This window comes from Physeter macrocephalus, chromosome 14, assembly GCF_002837175.3.
Source record: "Physeter macrocephalus isolate SW-GA chromosome 14, ASM283717v5, whole genome shotgun sequence".
In the NCBI taxonomy this organism is placed as follows: Eukaryota; Metazoa; Chordata; class Mammalia; order Artiodactyla; family Physeteridae; genus Physeter; species Physeter macrocephalus.
In genome coordinates this window covers 102,701,524-102,720,316 of record NC_041227.1, presented here as the reverse complement: position 1 = coordinate 102,720,316, position 18,793 = coordinate 102,701,524, and the positions used below count along the sequence as shown (strand labels likewise).

At 36.4% G+C, this 18,793-nt stretch overlaps 1 protein-coding gene across 5 annotated transcripts in view; it reads left to right on the top strand.

Annotated features, from left to right (window-relative positions):
• Positions 1-18,793, top strand: part of CLTC (clathrin heavy chain) — a 66,900-nt gene that overhangs the window by 16,616 nt on the left and 31,491 nt on the right. For all 5 annotated transcript variants that reach the window (XM_028500043.2, XM_028500045.2, XM_007122531.4 and 2 more), the window contains exons 2-11: positions 3,799-4,006; positions 6,939-7,207; positions 7,768-7,929; positions 9,776-9,889; positions 10,393-10,566; positions 13,402-13,599; positions 14,343-14,543; positions 16,969-17,121; positions 17,614-17,736; positions 18,577-18,714. In XM_028500043.2, the coding sequence (XP_028355844.1) occupies positions 3,799-4,006; positions 6,939-7,207; positions 7,768-7,929; positions 9,776-9,889; positions 10,393-10,566; positions 13,402-13,599; positions 14,343-14,543; positions 16,969-17,121; positions 17,614-17,736; positions 18,577-18,714 (1,740 nt within the window). The remainder of the gene's footprint in view (positions 1-3,798; positions 4,007-6,938; positions 7,208-7,767; positions 7,930-9,775; positions 9,890-10,392; positions 10,567-13,401; positions 13,600-14,342; positions 14,544-16,968; positions 17,122-17,613; positions 17,737-18,576; positions 18,715-18,793) is intronic.

The window sequence follows — 18,793 nt, the reverse complement described above, 5'->3', positions numbered from 1 at the left end:
GGGGAGCAGTTGATAGTTTGTGTGCTTTTGTGCATGTGCCATTAATGTTTTTTTTAAAAGGGAGAATGGAAATACATACTTTGATCTGTGCATAGGATATCCAAGATGGAAAAGTATCTCTAATTGCTGGGGGGAGAGAGGTATTACTGGAAACATGGAGTGGGTGACTTTTCATAGTGTATATACCCTTTTGTATAGTATGAATTATTTGCCATGTACATGTAATAACTATTCAAAAAAAGTAATCCCTTTTCTTGGGCCTAAGTTTATTGACTCCATAGTCTTATTTTATAACAGCAAAATAAAAGTTCTTTGAAGTTAAAAAAAAAACCACTTTATTACAGAAACTTCCAAGTATATCTCAAAATAGAATGTCCCCATCTTCAACAGTAGCAACACTTTGCCATTTGAGAGGATAAAAAATGTGGCCAGAATTCTGATATTGTTGTATATTCTCTGTAAATAGCTGCAAGTTTGGAGATGCTTATACGGTCTCTGAATTTATTAGTGGTTTCTTCCACAGTCTGTAATTCAGTTTCTGTGGTAGATAGCTCATACACCATCAGACCTTTATGATTGACTGGAATATTTTATGGCTAGTATGTGCTGTTTTGAAAATGAAATCTGTTTAAAAACATTACGGTGTTTTTTTGGGTTTTTTTGTCTGCGCTGAGTGGCTCACGGGATCCTAGTTCCCTGACCAGGGATCAAACCCGGGCCTCCAGCAGTGGAAGTACGGAGTCCTAACCTCTGGACCACCAAGGAATTCCCTATGTTGTATTTCAAAGTTTTAATCCTGTATGAATATTGCTAGACACAGTTATCTAGTATGGTAACCCTTTTATATGATCCTATTTTAAGAGTGCACCTAACACAGAATTGTGATTAATGATGGTGACCTGTCCTATGACTGTTTTGGGATGTTTTCCTTTTGAATATATCCTAGGAAAATATGGGAAGAATTGGTGAGCGTTCTGGGCATTCTCAACTGAAAAGTATCACCAGTAAGGAAAAGTTCTTACTGACATTATTTGAAGAGAAGGGAGCAAATGTAACTTTCTGTTAACTGATAGGAATAGGTCACTTGAAGTTCTGTCACTTATCCTAACAACTGGGATAGGCTTTTTAGGAAGAAGTTTCCTATTTAGTTGTATAAATGGGCATTACTTAAGTAGGCTCCTTAAAATGTTTAAATATGTGGATTGGTGAGAATTTGCCATCTACCTCTTGTTTAATTTTGTTTTTTAAATAAAGGGTGTATGTTTGTTTCACATGGAGTACATTCTTGATAGAGAAGATTAAAAATATATATGCATAGCTTTCTTGGTAGAATGTGTTTAATGAGAAAAGAATATAAGGATTACATAAATTGTGAGGAGTACAGGAACCCCACCCCCTTTTAACCAGATCTTTGCCTTTTCTGCAAATAAAACAGCTCTGAGGCTGAAGGTCAGTGCTAAATTTGGACAACATGTGCCTTTCTTGCTGCATTTATCTGGAGATCTAGCTGGGAATAAGAAACACATATTTCTTGACTTACCTTTTTTCCTCCTCTTTACTGCCTTTTCTAATAGTGTTTTCTTCTTACAGTTGTCTTGTACCTGCCTCTTATGTGGAGGGGTGAAAAGGAATCTATTAGAATCATTTATGGGTTCAATTAGTAGTGTTTGTGGTTTGCATCCTTGTTTTACTTTTAATTTTACTGTTTGACTAACACTATTTTTACTTTCTCAGACACTGTAGGATTTAAGCTGTGACAGTTGGGGCTCAAAATTGCCTTAGGTGAATGCTTGGTAGTGACTTAGAAGCATAGAATTCTTATTTTACAGAGTAGTCTAGAAGATAACTTGTTGCTTTTGCATATATAGTTCTGGGAGCTCTAGGATCTACTGGAATATTTTTTTAATTATTGGAAAGGTAACCATCAATTAAGCTTAAGAGTCTGAGGACTGGTCTACTCAGGAAAACGAATGTATCCACCTTCCATGAAATTAGATGAACAATTTGGTTTGTACAAGGCTTCCTTTAAGCCCACACACAGTGTCTTCATATATTGTTGAGGACCACTTTTTTTTTTATCTTCCTCCATTAGTTCTGAAACTAAAAGTCACTAAAAGTTAAAGTTAGGAAGAAATGAAAATTGATAATTCATAAAGTTTTGTTGTAACCAAACTCATGTATAAGTTACTTATCTCACAGCTTGTGTATTTGCCTTGCACTGCAGCAGATACCTGAGCTTGTACAACTAGTTAATCTTCTAGTTTTTTACCATGTTTGTGTTAGTAGACAATTGCTTGTCTCCTTGCCCTGGTATTCAGTGACTAAGTTACTGTAACTATAGTTCGTAATTGGTTGTGCCTGCAGTCATTGAGGTATAAGAGGGAAGTGAAAGTAAAATGTAGTCTCTTAATCTTATGTTGTATCTTTTTGAGATCCTGGTCTGGTTATAGTTTAGCACTATTGGCAGAAGAGTTTGACAAAAGAATTTCAGTTAAATACATTTAATTTGGCTCAGCCAGTCCTCAAGAGAGTAGTGACAGTGATGGTCTCTGGGAAGGGAAATAGGCTATCTGGGGAACAAAGGCAGGAGGAAGACTTGATTTTTTTTTTTCTTCTTCCTGTGCTTTTAAATTTTTGTTTGATTTTGTTCTATGTGAATTTGTTAGCTATTGGAGGAAAGGAAAAAAAAAAACAAACAAAAAACCCTAGGCTGGTCAAAGCTAAGAAAGCCTTCAGAAAGCCTTTGAGTGGTACTTAGTCTATTATACTACATTTAATCACTCAGAGAAATGACCCACTCTGGTAGAAGTCTTCTTTTAACAAGTGCCTTTTGTTCTTACACACTTAACTAGTTTTCAAAGACCTGCCGTCTTTAGGTCCTATATATTTGCTTAGCAAATACTTTAGTAGCTTCTGAGTACACAAAGCAAATCTGATTCCACTATTTTCCTTGTTAAAATCCTAAGTAGCTTCCTTTATCTATAGAATAAATTCAGGATTCTTACTGGGGTACATTTAGCTTATCAGTCTAGCCCTTGCTTGTGTTTATAACCTTAATTCTCTACTCCGAAAGCCTTTCATAGTCTGTGTTCCCAATGTTACAAAAGTACTTACAGTTCCCTTAGCAGACCACACTTTTGTATCTCTAGGCCTTAGCATCTGTTCTTCCTTCTGTTGAGCGTTCACGGTCATTCCCTTGCCTGTAGGCCTCCTTTGATGGGATCTCTCTTTCCTATCTTTGTTTTGGCACTTTTTGCAAAGTATTGTTTGTCTTCTCTGGCTAATCCAAGTTCCTTTAGACCAAGAACCCTGTAAAATTTTTAAATCTCTCATTTTATGCTGTAATTTAATTTTCAGATTCCTGAAGTCCAATGCATATGAACAAGTAACTACTAATTGCTAAAGGGGATTAGAGAGGACAGATGCAATAGTTCAAAGGTCTGAAACCAAGAAACATTGATTACCTCAGCTCCCTTGACCCATAAAGGCTAGCTCTCAGATGTAGCTCTTTTCTTTATCTTTATATCTGTTTATTCTGCCTCTTAGTTGTAACCAGAGGGTTATACACCTCAAGTTACAACTACAAGGTTATAACGAAACAATTGAACGCCATATTTGTTGGAAGAGAGAAGGTCCATTATAGTAATTGCCTCACTTGAATCAATGGAGTTGTCACTGTTGACCTTGAAGCAATAATGGTTAAGTGAGGATTTGTAATGATAACAATACATGAATATCAAGTCTTTCTAATTCGCTTTGTAATATGATTTATTAATATTTTTTGTTTTTTTCCCTCAGCTCCAGAACCTGGGTATAAACCCAGCAAACATCGGCTTCAGTACCCTGACTATGGAGTCAGACAAATTCATCTGCATTAGAGAGAAAGTAGGAGAGCAGGCCCAGGTGGTAATTATTGATATGAATGACCCAAGTAATCCAATTCGAAGACCAATTTCAGCAGACAGCGCCATCATGAATCCAGCCAGCAAAGTAATTGCGCTAAAAGGTATAAAAAGATTGTGGGGGTTTTTTTTTCTTAAAACTCTTTTCCATGTATAATTTATTCAAATACAATAATTAGGATCTGTTTTTTTAGTATATTGATTAAATTTGGTTAAATAGATCTGCAAAGTTAAAGCTGTTACTGTATTTGATTTTTAACTACTTTCATGACTTTTACTTGGCATATTTCTGTGAGATGTCTTACTTTCTACTCATAAGATCTACTTGGAAAATTTTAAGTTTTAGATTAAATGAATTTAAATTTTATACCTACAGTGTGATAAGATTGTACTGAAAACATAACTCCATATACAGAAGACATAAGAAATTAGTGATTCATATTCTGGAATAAAATATACTTTACTAATATTAGCACCTAAACATTGCAGAAGTTTGTTATGATGATAAACTTGCTCTTCATGCTGTGCCTTTTTTATGCTTCAGGCTTATGTTTCATTTAGATTATCAAGTTCTAAAAATGGCTTGAATTTACAGTCGTTTTTAAAAGAGTGTGTGTGTATAGGTGGGTATTAAATTTTTGGAATCAACGGTGTTAGAGTTTATTCAGACTAACTTTAATTGTCACAACAGGGAACTGTACAGTCTGTCAATCTAAACAGTTCAGAGAACCTCATACTCTCTGGGAGTCTATGTTAATTTTTTTCCTTTGAACTATAGACTGAGTGTAATTGACCGTTTAAAACAGGTTTTTAAGAGGGCTAGGTAACAAACTGGCTGAATCTGAAGGGCACATTTAATTGCCTATTTTTTGCTTTGTCATTTTTCTTGGTTGTAGGAGGAAGAGTTCAGATTCCTAGTAATTTCTTTTTTTTTTTTTTTTTTTTTTTTGCGGTACGCGGGCCTCTCACTGTTGTGGCCTCTCCCGTTGCGGAGCACAGGCTCCAGAGGCGCAGGCTCAGTGGCCATGGCTCACGGGCCTAGCTGCTCCGCGGCATGTGGGATCCTCCCAGACTGGGGCACGAACCCGTGTCCCCTGCATCGGCAGGCGGACTCTCAACCACTGCGCCACCAGGGAAGCCCCCCTAGTAATTTCTTGATAAATTTGTGGGTGACTTGTTAGAGGTGCTGAAGTATTTAAATAGACTTTTAAATACATTTTTTTCCCACATGATTTATACTTTGTATTAAGTAGTAACTCTGGTTGGAGATTAAATTGGTTGGCTGAGGGTCGGGGGGCAAGCATATTCAAACAAATAAATCTCCATTACATATCCAAGATAGGAGTGGATCTCATCTTAAGGAAAGATGGTCCAGCTTTTACCTGGGATACTTGTTTTGTGGCAGTGATCTATTATTTGCTTCCATTAAACAATACATATTATACTTTAAGGTATTAAGCTCCCTTCAGCCTCCTTAAAGAATTTAAATTCAACTGCTTAGCAGCTCTCACACCTCTATTAAAAGGCCATCGTTTTAATTTTCTCAAAATTCTTTGCTATTTTTAATGTTATTGTTATTTTATCACATTTCTTAATGCTTTCTTATGTGTGCAGATGGTGAGTTATCTTAAATTAGATTGTATTAGTTATTGTCCTGTTCTATAAAAAGAATAAATTGAAAAGATTTGTGCCTGTATGTCTACATTACAGAGTTAAGCTGTCATCCCTGCCCTCCTCCCGAAACCACCCCACCAACCCCTTTCATGTAAAGAATAAAACGTGTAATTAACTAGGGGTTGGGGAAGACAGCAGAGGAAAGTACGTCATTCCCAAATACTGCTTCCCTCTGAATCCAGTTTCAAATCCCTTGGTTTCTTTTTATAAACAGGACTATAACTCTCACAATTGTTCAAGTCTGGTTGTGGTTTACATATTGTGTGGGATGGGAATAACATTCTTCGTTTTATGGAAGAAGTTTTTACCCATGTAGTAATTAGGAAGGGTCGTGGTACAAAGCTGTATGTTTTGTGTCCCGTCCCATCCCTCTCTCCACCCCCACTCCCACCCCCATACTATCTTATAATTTTTGTTCTTCAGGAGCCAGTTTCTCTGTGGCTCAGTAATGGAGTTTTCCTTAGTCTCTAAGGACTAATCTGAATTAGATAGCCTAGTGTCAGCCGTGGGCTTTTGACCTCTAGTAATTTAAACCAAATCACTTTTCTTCGGACTGTGATGGATTTCAAATTACAAGTACAAGCCTTTGCATCTGACTCAGTGAACTGTTACCATTCAAGGCAGATTTCACCCTTCTTTTACTAAATGTTTACTGTCTTAATTGGATGAAGCTTGAGTTTTGTTCTTATCTCTAGTGTATTAACATCTGAAACTGTCCTCCTTTGTCTCCCTCTCCTTTCCTGCAGCACCCCTACCTTCCCTTTGTATTTTAAACCAACTAAACGTAGCATGCACTTCTCTTATGTGCTAGTGGTACAAGGTAGAGTTGAAGTAGATCCTCTTCCAAAAAGAAATTTCCACGAGATTTAGTTGAATGGGGGGGGGGGGGCGGGGGGGGGGGGGGGATGACTGCCTTTTAAAAAGTAGACATTTTCCCCATGTGCCTGAATCAGATTTGCTTTGTTCTGTGTACCTACGACTAACTCAGTTTATGGGTAAGCATTCTTAATTAAGCATGAAGTTTACAACTTGTTTTCCATTGTTAAGTGAGCTGTTCTTTAGACTCATTTTTAGTTGAGATTTAGAATTCTTTGGGAGTCATACTGTCTGTTTAAAATGTCTTGATTAGAGGTGATAGAGTTTTTGCTTCACAGTTAGGTGTAGACTGCTCAGTTTCAGCTATCTCTTCAATGGTTGCTAGTCTGTCAGTGTGACTTCTGTAGTTGGTTATTAGTCTCATGATAGAACCATTTTGTTTGGAAGTTACAGATTTTGCTGCAGAGAGAGTCTAGTCTAGCTAGATATTAATTTATCCTGAACTTTGCTTTCTTAGTGATTCATAATTCTTAATTTTGTTTTTAGCTGGGAAAACTCTTCAGATATTTAACATTGAAATGAAAAGTAAAATGAAGGCCCATACCATGACCGATGATGTCACCTTCTGGAAATGGATCTCTTTGAATACGGTTGCTCTTGTTACGGATAATGCAGTTTATCATTGGAGTATGGAAGGAGAGTCTCAGCCAGTGAAAATGTTTGATCGCCATTCTAGCCTTGCAGGGTGCCAGATTATCAATTATCGTACTGATGCAAAGCAAAAGTGGTTACTTCTGACTGGCATATCTGCACAGGTAATGTTTTTCTAGTTTTTAATAAAGAAAACGTTTAGAGAATTAATGGGCTCAGAATGCAGTTTATTTTGAAATTAGGTTGTCTTTGCAAATCTGATTTATTTTGGAAGACTTTTTTTTCCTTCCTTTTTTTTTTTTGTTTTTAGGAAATAGAGGTTGCTGGCTTAATGCCTTTATACTAACATACAGTTCAGAGTACTCTTACCAAGGTGTTTTTTAGGTCTTATTTGCAGGTTGAGTGGATAATGAGTTCCTATATGAATTATTTGCAATTCATTGTGGATATTTACTGCAGAATGAGTACTCCTATATCTTTCTTTTTTTAAAGATAGTGTAAAGAGATGGTTGTATATGAGGCACATTTTAAACATTCATGTTACGCTTTAATAAGAGAGTATTTGCAGCTCAATTTTAAATTAAGAGGTATCAAATCTACATTGAGAGACTAACAAGGAATTGTAAATCCTTGTAAAGATGATAAAGCATTCTAGTTATTTCAGTAGTTGTTGAATCTGGGAGTTATTGGGTCCCCAAACTTTATTCTGCTTGATCTTTTGTAGCAAAATCGTGTGGTAGGAGCTATGCAGTTATATTCTGTAGATAGGAAAGTGTCTCAGCCCATTGAAGGACATGCGGCTAGCTTCGCACAGTTTAAGATGGAAGGAAATGCAGAAGAGTCGACGTTATTTTGTTTTGCAGTACGGGGTCAAGCTGGAGGGAAGGTAAGTTTTGCCTTTGGAAATTATTTTAGTGAGAACTTATCTTTTTTGTCTTTCTGTTACTAATTAATTTGTTACCTAATTTCAAAATAGTCTTCTTTCTTGCTAATTTAACGTTCAGATTTGTGGTAACTTAATTTGTTTAAATTCTGTTTCTAGTGATACTTGTCTAAAATAAATGTTCTTTAACAACTTATATGTATCAGCTGTTTATAGTAAGACTATTTTCATTGCCTTTACCAAAGGCCTTAATTTGATGTTTTTCAACTTTACCGTGCATAAGAATCACTAGGGTGGCTAAAATGTACATTTGTGTGCCTTCCATCTAGAGAGTCTGATTCAGTAAGTAGAGCTCATAATGTGCATTTTAATTGCTCTAGGTGACTAGATAGAATGTGGACCACAATTTCAGTACCATTGCCTTAAATCAGAGCTTCTTAACGCTGGCTATACATTGAAATCACCTGGACAAATTGAAGTACTTTCTACGGTTCTTAGTTTCAGACAACAGAAACAGGGTGTGGTTGATTAGAGCATAAAAAATTGAATGAAAGGATAATGGATAGTTTTCAATAGCTAGGAAGGTCAAGAACCAACCTTGGAAAATTAGGAGGAATAAGGGAGAATGGGCAGCAGCCAAAAGTCCTGACACAGAACTCTGTGGACCTGCTGCTGCTATGATTGCACTGCTGGATGCCACAGTTAGCACTGCTGCCCCTGGAAACTCAGTTTGACTGCTTTTCTCATTGCCATAGCAGAATCTCTGAAGTCTTAATATTTTTCCATGCTAAGTAGTTTTTAAAAATCAAGACAGAGATTGCCTAAAATATGGTAATCGATAGCCTTTAAGTTGGATGGCTAGTCATCCTAATTAAGGATGAGACCACCCTAATAACTTTCATATGGTTATATATCTTGGAAGCGGAATTATTTATTGTTTTAGTCCATTCCTGACATGACTAAGCAAAATATATACTCTTTCATTGACATTATTTGCTTTCTCTTGCCTCGCTCACTGATGTGAAGCATCGGACATTTTAAATCAGAATGTTCTCATCCAAATTTGTGAGGTGTATGTGATTAGAGCGACAACTCAGCTTAAGTGCATACTTACCTGTGTTTAGAGTAGGTGTGGGCAGAGAAGAATTTAACAACTTAGGTAAACTTAATTCCTATTTGGAAAAACTAAATTATAGTCAAAAGCCCTTTTGTGGCTATTGTTTTACCATTCTTAATTTAAAGTAGATTGAGGTGTGATTGAGCTATTCAACCGACTTTTAAAAATTTTTATCTTGAAATAGTACATATTATTTATAGGAAGCTGCAAAGACAGTACAGGGAAATCCCATGCCCTTTACCTAGTTTACCCCAAAGGTTACATAGCGATGTAGTACAGTAGATAAACCAGAAGTTGACATTAGTTCAATTGTATAATTCTGTCATTTTATCATGAATAGATTCAAGATACATACTATTCCGTCACCACAAAGATTTCCCTCTTGCTACCCCTTTATAGTCACAACCACTTACCTCTCCCTCACCATCTTTAACCCCTGAAAATCACTAATTTACTCTCCATTACTAGAATTTTGTCTCTTTAAGAATGCTATGTAAATAGAATCATATAGTATGTGATCTCCTGAGAGTGCCCTTTTTTTGTGTGTTCCCACTGGGCATAGGGTCCGTGAACGTTCATTTTATTATCGAGGAGTTCCATGGTATGGTTGTACCATATAGTTTAATGTTCACCTATCATAGGACATTTTGGTTGTTTTTAGTTTGGGGCTACAAATAAAGCTGCTATGGTCCTTTTAGCATTTGATCATAAGTTTTATTTTCTTTTGAACAGTTACATATCATTGAAGTTGGCACACCACCTACAGGGAACCAGCCCTTTCCAAAGAAGGCAGTGGATGTTTTCTTTCCTCCAGAAGCACAAAATGACTTTCCTGTTGCAATGCAGGTATTTTAAGCAAAACAAATGAGCTTAAAATCTCGGGCTCGAACCCATGTCCCCTGCATTGGCAGGCGGATTCCCAACCACTGCTCCACCAGGGAAGCCCAAAATCTCTCCTCTTAACACAATTAATTCAAAAACTACAACTGATAGTCAATATAATTTAAGTGGTGCCTTTACTCAAAAATAGGTTGTTAGTGAAACTTTGTAAAGTAATACTCTTTCTTTAATGTAATATATAAATTGGGTTATCCCAGGTTGTTCAAAATGATGTTTTTCTCTTTTATCTTATACAATTTATTAATATTCTTGTGTTTTATGTAAGAGCTTGTGATATCCCATATTTGAATTTGCTGTAAAAATGAGGAAGCCATAAATACTAGCTTTTAATTTTTCATATAAGCCTCTTGTCAAAGTTCTAGAATTTCACCATCTCTAAAATGGAATTGGACTAAGTTTTCTGTTTATAAATTCATTATTTTACTGAAGTGTTGATTTTCTTTATACAGATCAGTGAAAAGCATGATGTAGTATTCTTGATTACTAAGTATGGTTATATCCACCTGTATGATCTTGAGACTGGTACCTGCATCTACATGAATAGAATCAGTGGAGAAACAATCTTTGTCACTGCACCTCATGAAGCCACAGCTGGAATAATTGGAGTAAACAGAAAGGGACAAGTAAGGAAACCTTGAAAATTAAATTAAGTGATAAAATAAAATAGCACTTATTAGTGTTAGCTTTTTTCAAAAAGTAAATGGTAACTTTGAATGTCAGAAAATAATATATACCTAAAAATGCAGAAGCATATGATAACAGTCTCTCTTAACACTGTCTCAGAGAGAGAAACTATTTGGCATACAGTATAGCCACCTAGGATTGTGTGTGTGTCTCTATTATCAAGAGAAGTAACTCTTCATGCGGAGAAACTAGTAGGGTCACATTCGACAGACTGTGTACTTTTTTTTTTTGGCTGCACCTTGCGGCTTGTGGGATCTTAGTTACCTGTCCAGGGATTGAAGCCAGACCCCAGCAGTGAAAGCACCGAGTCCTAACCACTGGACCAACAGGAAATTCCCAGATTGTATACTTTTTATAGAGGTTTTTTTCCTGTCATCTCTCTAAGACAAATGATCAACTACAAAGAAAAGAATTCTTCTTACATCTTTTTCCCTACCTCTTTAATTATTACTAAATGTTTAATGTTGGAAGGTGATAATGTTACAGTAGCTATGATGTGTTCAGTGGGGGTACTTGAAAAGTTATCCAGTTAAGGAGTATATTAGCTGTTCTGAATTTGTCACATTTGACATACCTCCTCATACCACCTAACACAAGTGATCCTTTTTCTGTGTTTTAGTGTTTTAATGTAATTTAAAATATTATACCAGGAGGTATCTTCCCCCCCCAAAAAATGGTTAAATTTTCAAAAACAGTACTGTTTTTGAAACAGTACTGTTGCCTTTTACTAGTTTTACTAGTAAAACTAGTAAAAGTTTCAGACAACAGAATTTTACTAGTTTTTACTAGTTTTCCTCCAAATTAGTGTTTTCCCTAGATGGTAAGCAAAAGAAGTAGATAGGTTTTTTCTCCTTTATTCTATTAACTTCCAGGAAATGGTATGTATATGAAGAGAGAAATACTCTAGAGAAAGAGAGTCTTTCCCTACGTACCATCCCCTCCGTCCGTTCCACGCCTGGTTAGGTGCTTCTGCTCTCTGTCCCTAGACCTTAGGTAGCCCTCTTCATGGCACTTACCACAATGAATTACAGTTGTTTCAGTCACTGTTCTCCCTTAGGAAAGGGGCTTTTCTTTGTTTAATTGTGTTTCTACACCAGTCAGTGTCTGGCACAAAAGCTACTTTAAAAATTTAGTAGCGTTCATTTATTCAGTTGCATGTGTCTCTCTTGGAAAAATCAAGAATGAATGGGTCTTTTGGTGAACTAGGTTAGTGATAATTTTATAATGATAAATTTGTTAAGCCAGAGACTACTGTTTTTGGGGGTTTTTTTGAGACTATTATTTGAACTAAAGTATCTTGCATAATTTTACCATATATATTTAATATTCATAACTTTAATTCTGGAAACGTATTGTTTTCCTCCCCTTACCCCCCACAAATTTTCTGTGCCAGCTGCTTTGAATAAGAAGATGAATGTTTACAGTAACCTTTAGGCTTCAGGGCTTTACTCTTTTGATCAGAGCCAACCAACTATAGCTGGACCTATGCCCTGAAGGAATGAGTGTGGTTTCTGTTGGTTGAAAAATCAAAAGTGATCAAGATGACATTGTTGCCAATATCTAGCTTACATTCTGAACTTGGTAGAACTGAGTACTTTAGAAGGTACAGGAACCTTCTTTGTCCCCTGTAGATCTTAAGTACTGGTTTCTAGAAATCTGCTAGTACAGTCTAAAAGTAGGATAAAGATGAAACTGGTTTGGTGTTTGGGGAAGACTACAGAAAGTACAGTTAGAAGCGGGTTTGTTCATCTCCCTTATTTTTCCTAGGAGGTAAGTATTAAATTAAAGATGGGTGGAATGCAAATGACTATAAAGAAAGTATTCTTCCTTTTTTTAAAAGGTGTGTCTTAATACGGAGTAGAGTGACACATTGCAGATATAGGATGGCCTAAGCTTTTGGCGATGGGGGTCAGATCTGTAGAAATGAAAGAATTTTGGAGGTTAAAATGTTTTCACTTTCCTCAAAAGGAATAATAGAACGGGCAAATAGATATTACCTATCTGTTTGGTTATTGAGTTCTCATCTATTTAACAAATATTGAGCATTTACTTTGTGCTAAACACTGCCTGGTGCTAATAATACAATTAAACAAAGGTAAGTCCCTTTCCTTATGTGGAATAGTGACTGAGAAACACTTAGATGAGAAATAATAGTATGAGAACTGCTGTTGGGGGTAATATAAGTAGTTTACTGGGATGTATACCACCTCTGGTGTTGGGAAGAGGAATGGATGCATAGGGAAGGGCTCCCTTTCTCTTTGGCAATTGACAGGAATTCAGCTTTTAAGCAGTGTTCTGTGACTTATTAGGAGGACTAAGGGTAGGTAATTGTTCTTCAAAAAGAAGCAATTAGAAGGTCCTCTTCACTTGTGCCACATTTATTGAGCACCTACTGTATACCTTGCGGCATATAAGGTGCCTGAGGATTCAGTGGTCCTGCCCTCATTGAGTATATAATCTGGACTCTGGGAATGTAAATGTAATTAAAATTACTGAAAAATACTAGAGTTAGAAGGAACGTACCTTAAACTTCTTCCAGGTGAACTCATAGCATGTTAAGAATGAATGAATGGTAGCAAAGCAGTTAGAGTTTGGACAGTATGAAGTGGGGAGTTATTTATATTATAAGATGGCCATATTTTAGGAACCCGCAAATAGCTTAGTACCCTTTAGTCTTTTCTGCCCTCTTTTTTTTCCATCGGCTCTAAATGGATTTTGTTTCACTGATGCTCACATGAACACATTGCAGCTATTCATTAGATCTTAAATTGCAGGTTCTCTCAGTATGTGTGGAAGAAGAAAACATAATTCCTTATATCACCAATGTCCTACAAAATCCTGATTTGGCCCTGAGAATGGCTGTACGTAACAACTTGGCTGGTGCTGAAGAACTCTTTGCCCGGAAATTTAATGCTCTTTTTGCCCAGGGAAATTACTCAGAGGCAGCAAAGGTGGCTGCTAATGCACCAAAGGTAAATAGTTATGAAAGTGAAGTTGCCGTGATTGGGTTAATGCTAATATGCTCTATTTCTAATACTGTTAGAACTGGAACCAGCTTTCCACAGAGAAACTAATCTTTTTTAGACTATGTTTTCCAGTAGAATGAGTTACTTGTCATTACCTCTAGATTTAATTACTTTTCTGTGCTCTAGATTTGGTTAGCTTTTTAAAACTCAGGATGTCAGAATGATGTATAGATCTAACAAGCTCTGATTTACATAGATGTAATACTGTTTAGTTACTCAGTTGTTATACTGTTTGATCTTATCTGTGATAGCTACTGATTTTATTTCTAAGAGTTGAAGATTAAACAGATCCTGTTCAATTTATGGTAGGAAGAGTTATCTGAAATTGAGCTGAATTTATCCTCATCACCTTTGTATTACGTTGAACTGAATTAATACCTTACCCCCTGACCAGTGTAATGAAATTTCCACTTAAGCTAATGTGAACCTGGAATAATAGCTAGTTGTAACTATTATTGTCTTACACATTGACATTATAACTAGGTTGGTATGTTCCTGATTCAGGATAATCTCATAACATTGAACCAGAAGTGTGACTGAATCTTTACTATTCAATATATTGAAGATTTGAGGTTTGGTTTTAGTAGATAGAATCATGCCTTTAAAATTGACTTAAGAGACCCATGGAGTTATTGGTGTGATGTTGGATCATCTTTAAAAGGAGTCTGTAATATTTCTGTTTCTTAAAGGGAATCCTTCGTACCCCAGACACCATCCGTCGGTTCCAGAGTGTCCCAGCTCAGCCAGGTCAAACTTCTCCCCTACTTCAGTACTTTGGAATCCTTTTGGACCAGGGCCAGCTAAACAAATATGAATCCTTAGAACTGTGTAGGCCTGTACTTCAGCAAGGGCGGAAACAGCTTTTGGAGAAATGGTTGAAAGAAGATAAGGTATATTAACTTCTGTTAACATATTTTTGCTTTGATTAAATACCATGTTAGCAAGTTAAAAACATAGGCTTTGCCAGAACATCTCCATCCATTATTTATTGCTTGTAGGAGTAGAACAAGAATAGACATTGCATGAGATGCATAAACTTATTTCCTTTTGAAAATGTATTTATTTTGTGGCATGTTGAGGGTAGGATATCTATTTTAAAATGGAATCCAGGATTACTTGCTTGGCGGTTAAAACTACTAATCTGGAAGCAAATTGCTATCCTTTTGCTTTAGGAAAAGCTTAGTGTGAGACACTTTGCGCATTCATATTTGTCAACGTACGTAACACTCGCTTGGACCTAAGAATGTGTTCCTTTCTACCACATCCCACACTTGATATGCCCAGTAGTTTCAACCATACAACATTATATCTTTTCTTGTAGAACTTCCCAGGTATCAAAACTGTGATATTTGCTGCTAGTAACCATGTTTGGGTGTGCAAGGGGAAACATGTTATATAAAATGTTGGCTCGGAAATATGTTAACAAGACAGCAGGGCTGTCTAATTAGCAGTGATATAGATTCCCAAAGAGGTTTCACAGAATGTTAATTGGCATTACATGAAAAAATATTTAACTTAGATTCTTGAAATTATTTAAATATAAATCTTTAAAAACTGTTGTTAACCAGCTTTCTTTACTGTAGGATTTCTCTATGCCTTTTAAATTCACTCAGTACTTACTAATTTCTTTTTACATAGAGTATCTAATGGTATTATGTTTTCTGCAGCACATTATGGAAAATGTTGCTTATTTGTAAGGCAACTAACAAGTTTAAACAGTCCTTTAGTGGTATTATTCCTTAGAAAGCCTTTCTCCACAAAGTGGCAATATTGACTTGCCATGTCTTATGCCAGTGTCAGGAACTGAGGTGGTACTGTTTATAGCACTCTGGGTAGCGAATAACTTTTAATGTTAGACCTTTTGGCTTTAGTGTTACGTTGGTTATATTTTTACATGACTGACTGTAAGTCCTTGTTTCTTGACCCAGCTTCTGGCAATCTTATAGGATATTGGAGCATAGTACTTCAGAGTTGGGATGCTTGGACAGGAGTCTGCTGAAGAATAGTTACTAGCCACGTAGCGAGTATTTGAGGTCCGTCCTAATTGCTTAAGAAAAGGGAGGATGGGAACAGCCAAGGTAACTGAGTTGACCAATATAACAGTGTGAAAGCTTTTTGGGTATCATTACCTTTTTTGGTGAATGGTCACATAGGATTCATTTGTGGTAAAAAGGACACTGGTCAACTCTTCATTAGCATGTTCGGTTGAGAGGTATAGACTCTGATAGAACTTCTCATTGAATGTTGGTGATAATCATAGAAAATCAACTCTAGTATATAAAGCAGAGCTCGTTTAGAGAAGCTGCTTTCCAGATTGGGCAGCTGACTAAGGCAGGTTGAATAGTACAGAGGAGGGTATCTGCATGTATACCACCTAATAATTCTAAAATTTTTATCTCTTTGACCTCTTGAAATTAATGTCCTGCTTTATAACCTTAAATCCCAAAATCAAGAAGATAATGAAGCTTAGATCCTTCAGACATACAGATCATACCCTAATTTTTGTAATGGTCCTTATGGTAAGCCTCATCTGGCTCCTTGAATATCAGATTTTCATTTGATAACATTACATTAGGAGCTGCATTATTCTTGAAAAATTAAGACCATGTGGGTCTGATATCTGAATACTCTTAATAGTTGAGGTGCAAGATTCTGCTTTTTAAGTATTTATATTCCTAAGAAGATAATTGGTAGTGTCTGTACGTGTGAAGTCTTGGTGGGTTTTTATCCTTGATTAAGTAGAATGTGTGGAGAATTCTGAGTTATGGCTGTGAATACAAAATCAAGAGTCTTGGGCTCCCCTGGTGGCGCAGTGGTTAAGATTCCGCCTGCCAGTGCAGGGGACACGGGTTCGAGCCCTGGTCCAGGAAGATCGCATATGCCGCAGAGCAACTAAGCCTGTGTGCCACGACTACTGAGCCTGCGCTCTAGAGCCCGCGAGCCACAACTACTGAAGCCCGTGTGCCTAGAACCCGTGCTCCGTAACAGGAGAAGCCACCGCAATGAGAAGCCCGTGTTCCACAACAAAGAGTAGCCCCCGCTCGTCGCAACTAGAGAAAGCCCGCACGCGGCAACGAAGACGCAACACAGCCAAAAATAAATAAATAAATAAATAAATAAATTAATTAATTTTTAAAAAGAAAAAAATCAAGAGTCTTTATAACCACAACCCCTGCATATTTATATTACATTCTGCGACAACTGAGTAACTAAGTGCCTGTCATGTTAGTTATTATTTATAGTGGAAGTAGTGTCAATTGCTGATTTATACAACAGCTCATGGATTACTAAACAGTCTCTTTTTCCTTTGGACAGCTGGAATGCTCTGAAGAACTAGGAGACCTTGTGAAATCCGTGGACCCTACATTGGCACTTAGTGTGTACCTAAGGGCTAATGTGCCAAATAAAGTCATTCAGTGCTTTGCAGAAACAGGTCAAGTCCAGAAGATTGTTTTATATGCTAAAAAAGTGAGTTCAATGAAACAGATTCTCTACATAAATTCATTAAAACATTAAGAGAGAAATTAGCTTATAGTAACTCTCAGTGGCTTTAATAGTGAATTTCCTTAAATATTTATAATTACTTGGAAAAGTATAAAAATGCTGTTATGGCTCACATATAGAATTACACTTCAAAAATGGAGACGGTTACTCTTGCATGGCTTATAGAATTTAAGCTGCTAGGGCATGTTTAACTTGTTAGAACAGATTTTTTTGGTGGTCAATGAGACTGAATAAGCCAGTTATAAAAATTTATAGCTATTTGTTCAAATATGTTATCACCAAGGTGTGTATTTGTCTTATATAAACCAAGATCAAATTGAGCATCTAAGGTAAAACTGAATTTGTATTTTCACCATTAGCTCTGTCTGTAGTAGCAATATTCTATTGCAGAAAAAGCCTTTAAATGATATAAAAATGGAACTTTGCAGCAGGGCTTAAGTTTTTGTCTCTTTGTAGGTTGGATATACCCCAGACTGGATCTTTCTGCTGAGAAATGTTATGCGAATCAGTCCAGATCAGGGGCAGCAGTTTGCTCAAATGTTAGTTCAGGATGAAGAACCTCTTGCTGATATCACACAGGTAAAGGAGTTAAAATGTATTTTGTAGAAGTTGATTTAAATAGAGAATGGGGGGGATCTGAGTTTAAACAACTTTGGAGAAGAATGGGTTAACTTTTTTATTTGTAGAAATTAGAGCTGTGTTGATCTACATGGATAAACCTTAAGTACATTACCAAAAAAACAAGCTGCAGAAGAGTGGACAGTCAGATACCATCTATATACAGTTCTAAAACATGCAGAACAAATACCATCTCATTTAGAGTGGTATATGTGTTAAAAATATGAAAAATATATGGGAATAATAAAACACAAAGGATAGCTGCTGCCACTAGGTGAAGGGAGAGGGAAGAGATACATATATGAAGTGGGAGTCACAGACTCTTTCATTTTTATGCTTTTGTATATTTTAAATAGTTCATCAGGGAATTCCCTGGCGGTCCAGTGGTTAGGAGTCCGTGCTTCCACCACACGGGGTACGGGTTCGATCCCTGGTCGGGGAACTAAGGTCCTGCATGCCGTGTGGCGTGGCATGCATGCATGCATGCATGCATCAGTCAATCAATCATCAAAATTTTAAATCTATCAATTTATATTCTGCTATTATATAGTATCTTGAAATATTTTGTGGTTGTTTTTACTAGAACTAAAAGTAACTCCAGAAGACAAAATCTTACTCTTAAATTATGACCTTATGCTGTCCAAATAATATTCTTTAAATCTGGGATTTGATCTGGCAGTGTTTTATATGTGAAGAAAGAGATAATGTTTCATTTCCTTTCATTTACATATATTGTCAACAGTATCATAAAGCAGTTTTTAAGTATCTTAAAACAATTTCCTTTAAATCTTTTTTTTGCAGATTGTCGATGTGTTTATGGAATACAATCTAATTCAGCAGTGTACTGCATTCTTGCTTGATGCACTGAAGAATAATCGCCCATCTGAAGGTCCTTTACAGACACGGTTGCTTGAGATGAACCTTATGCATGCACCTCAAGTACGTGTTTTCATGCTTTTTAGGCATGTTTCCAACACTGTTTTTGTAGTTATTCAGAGCTGCTTAGATTATTTGAAGC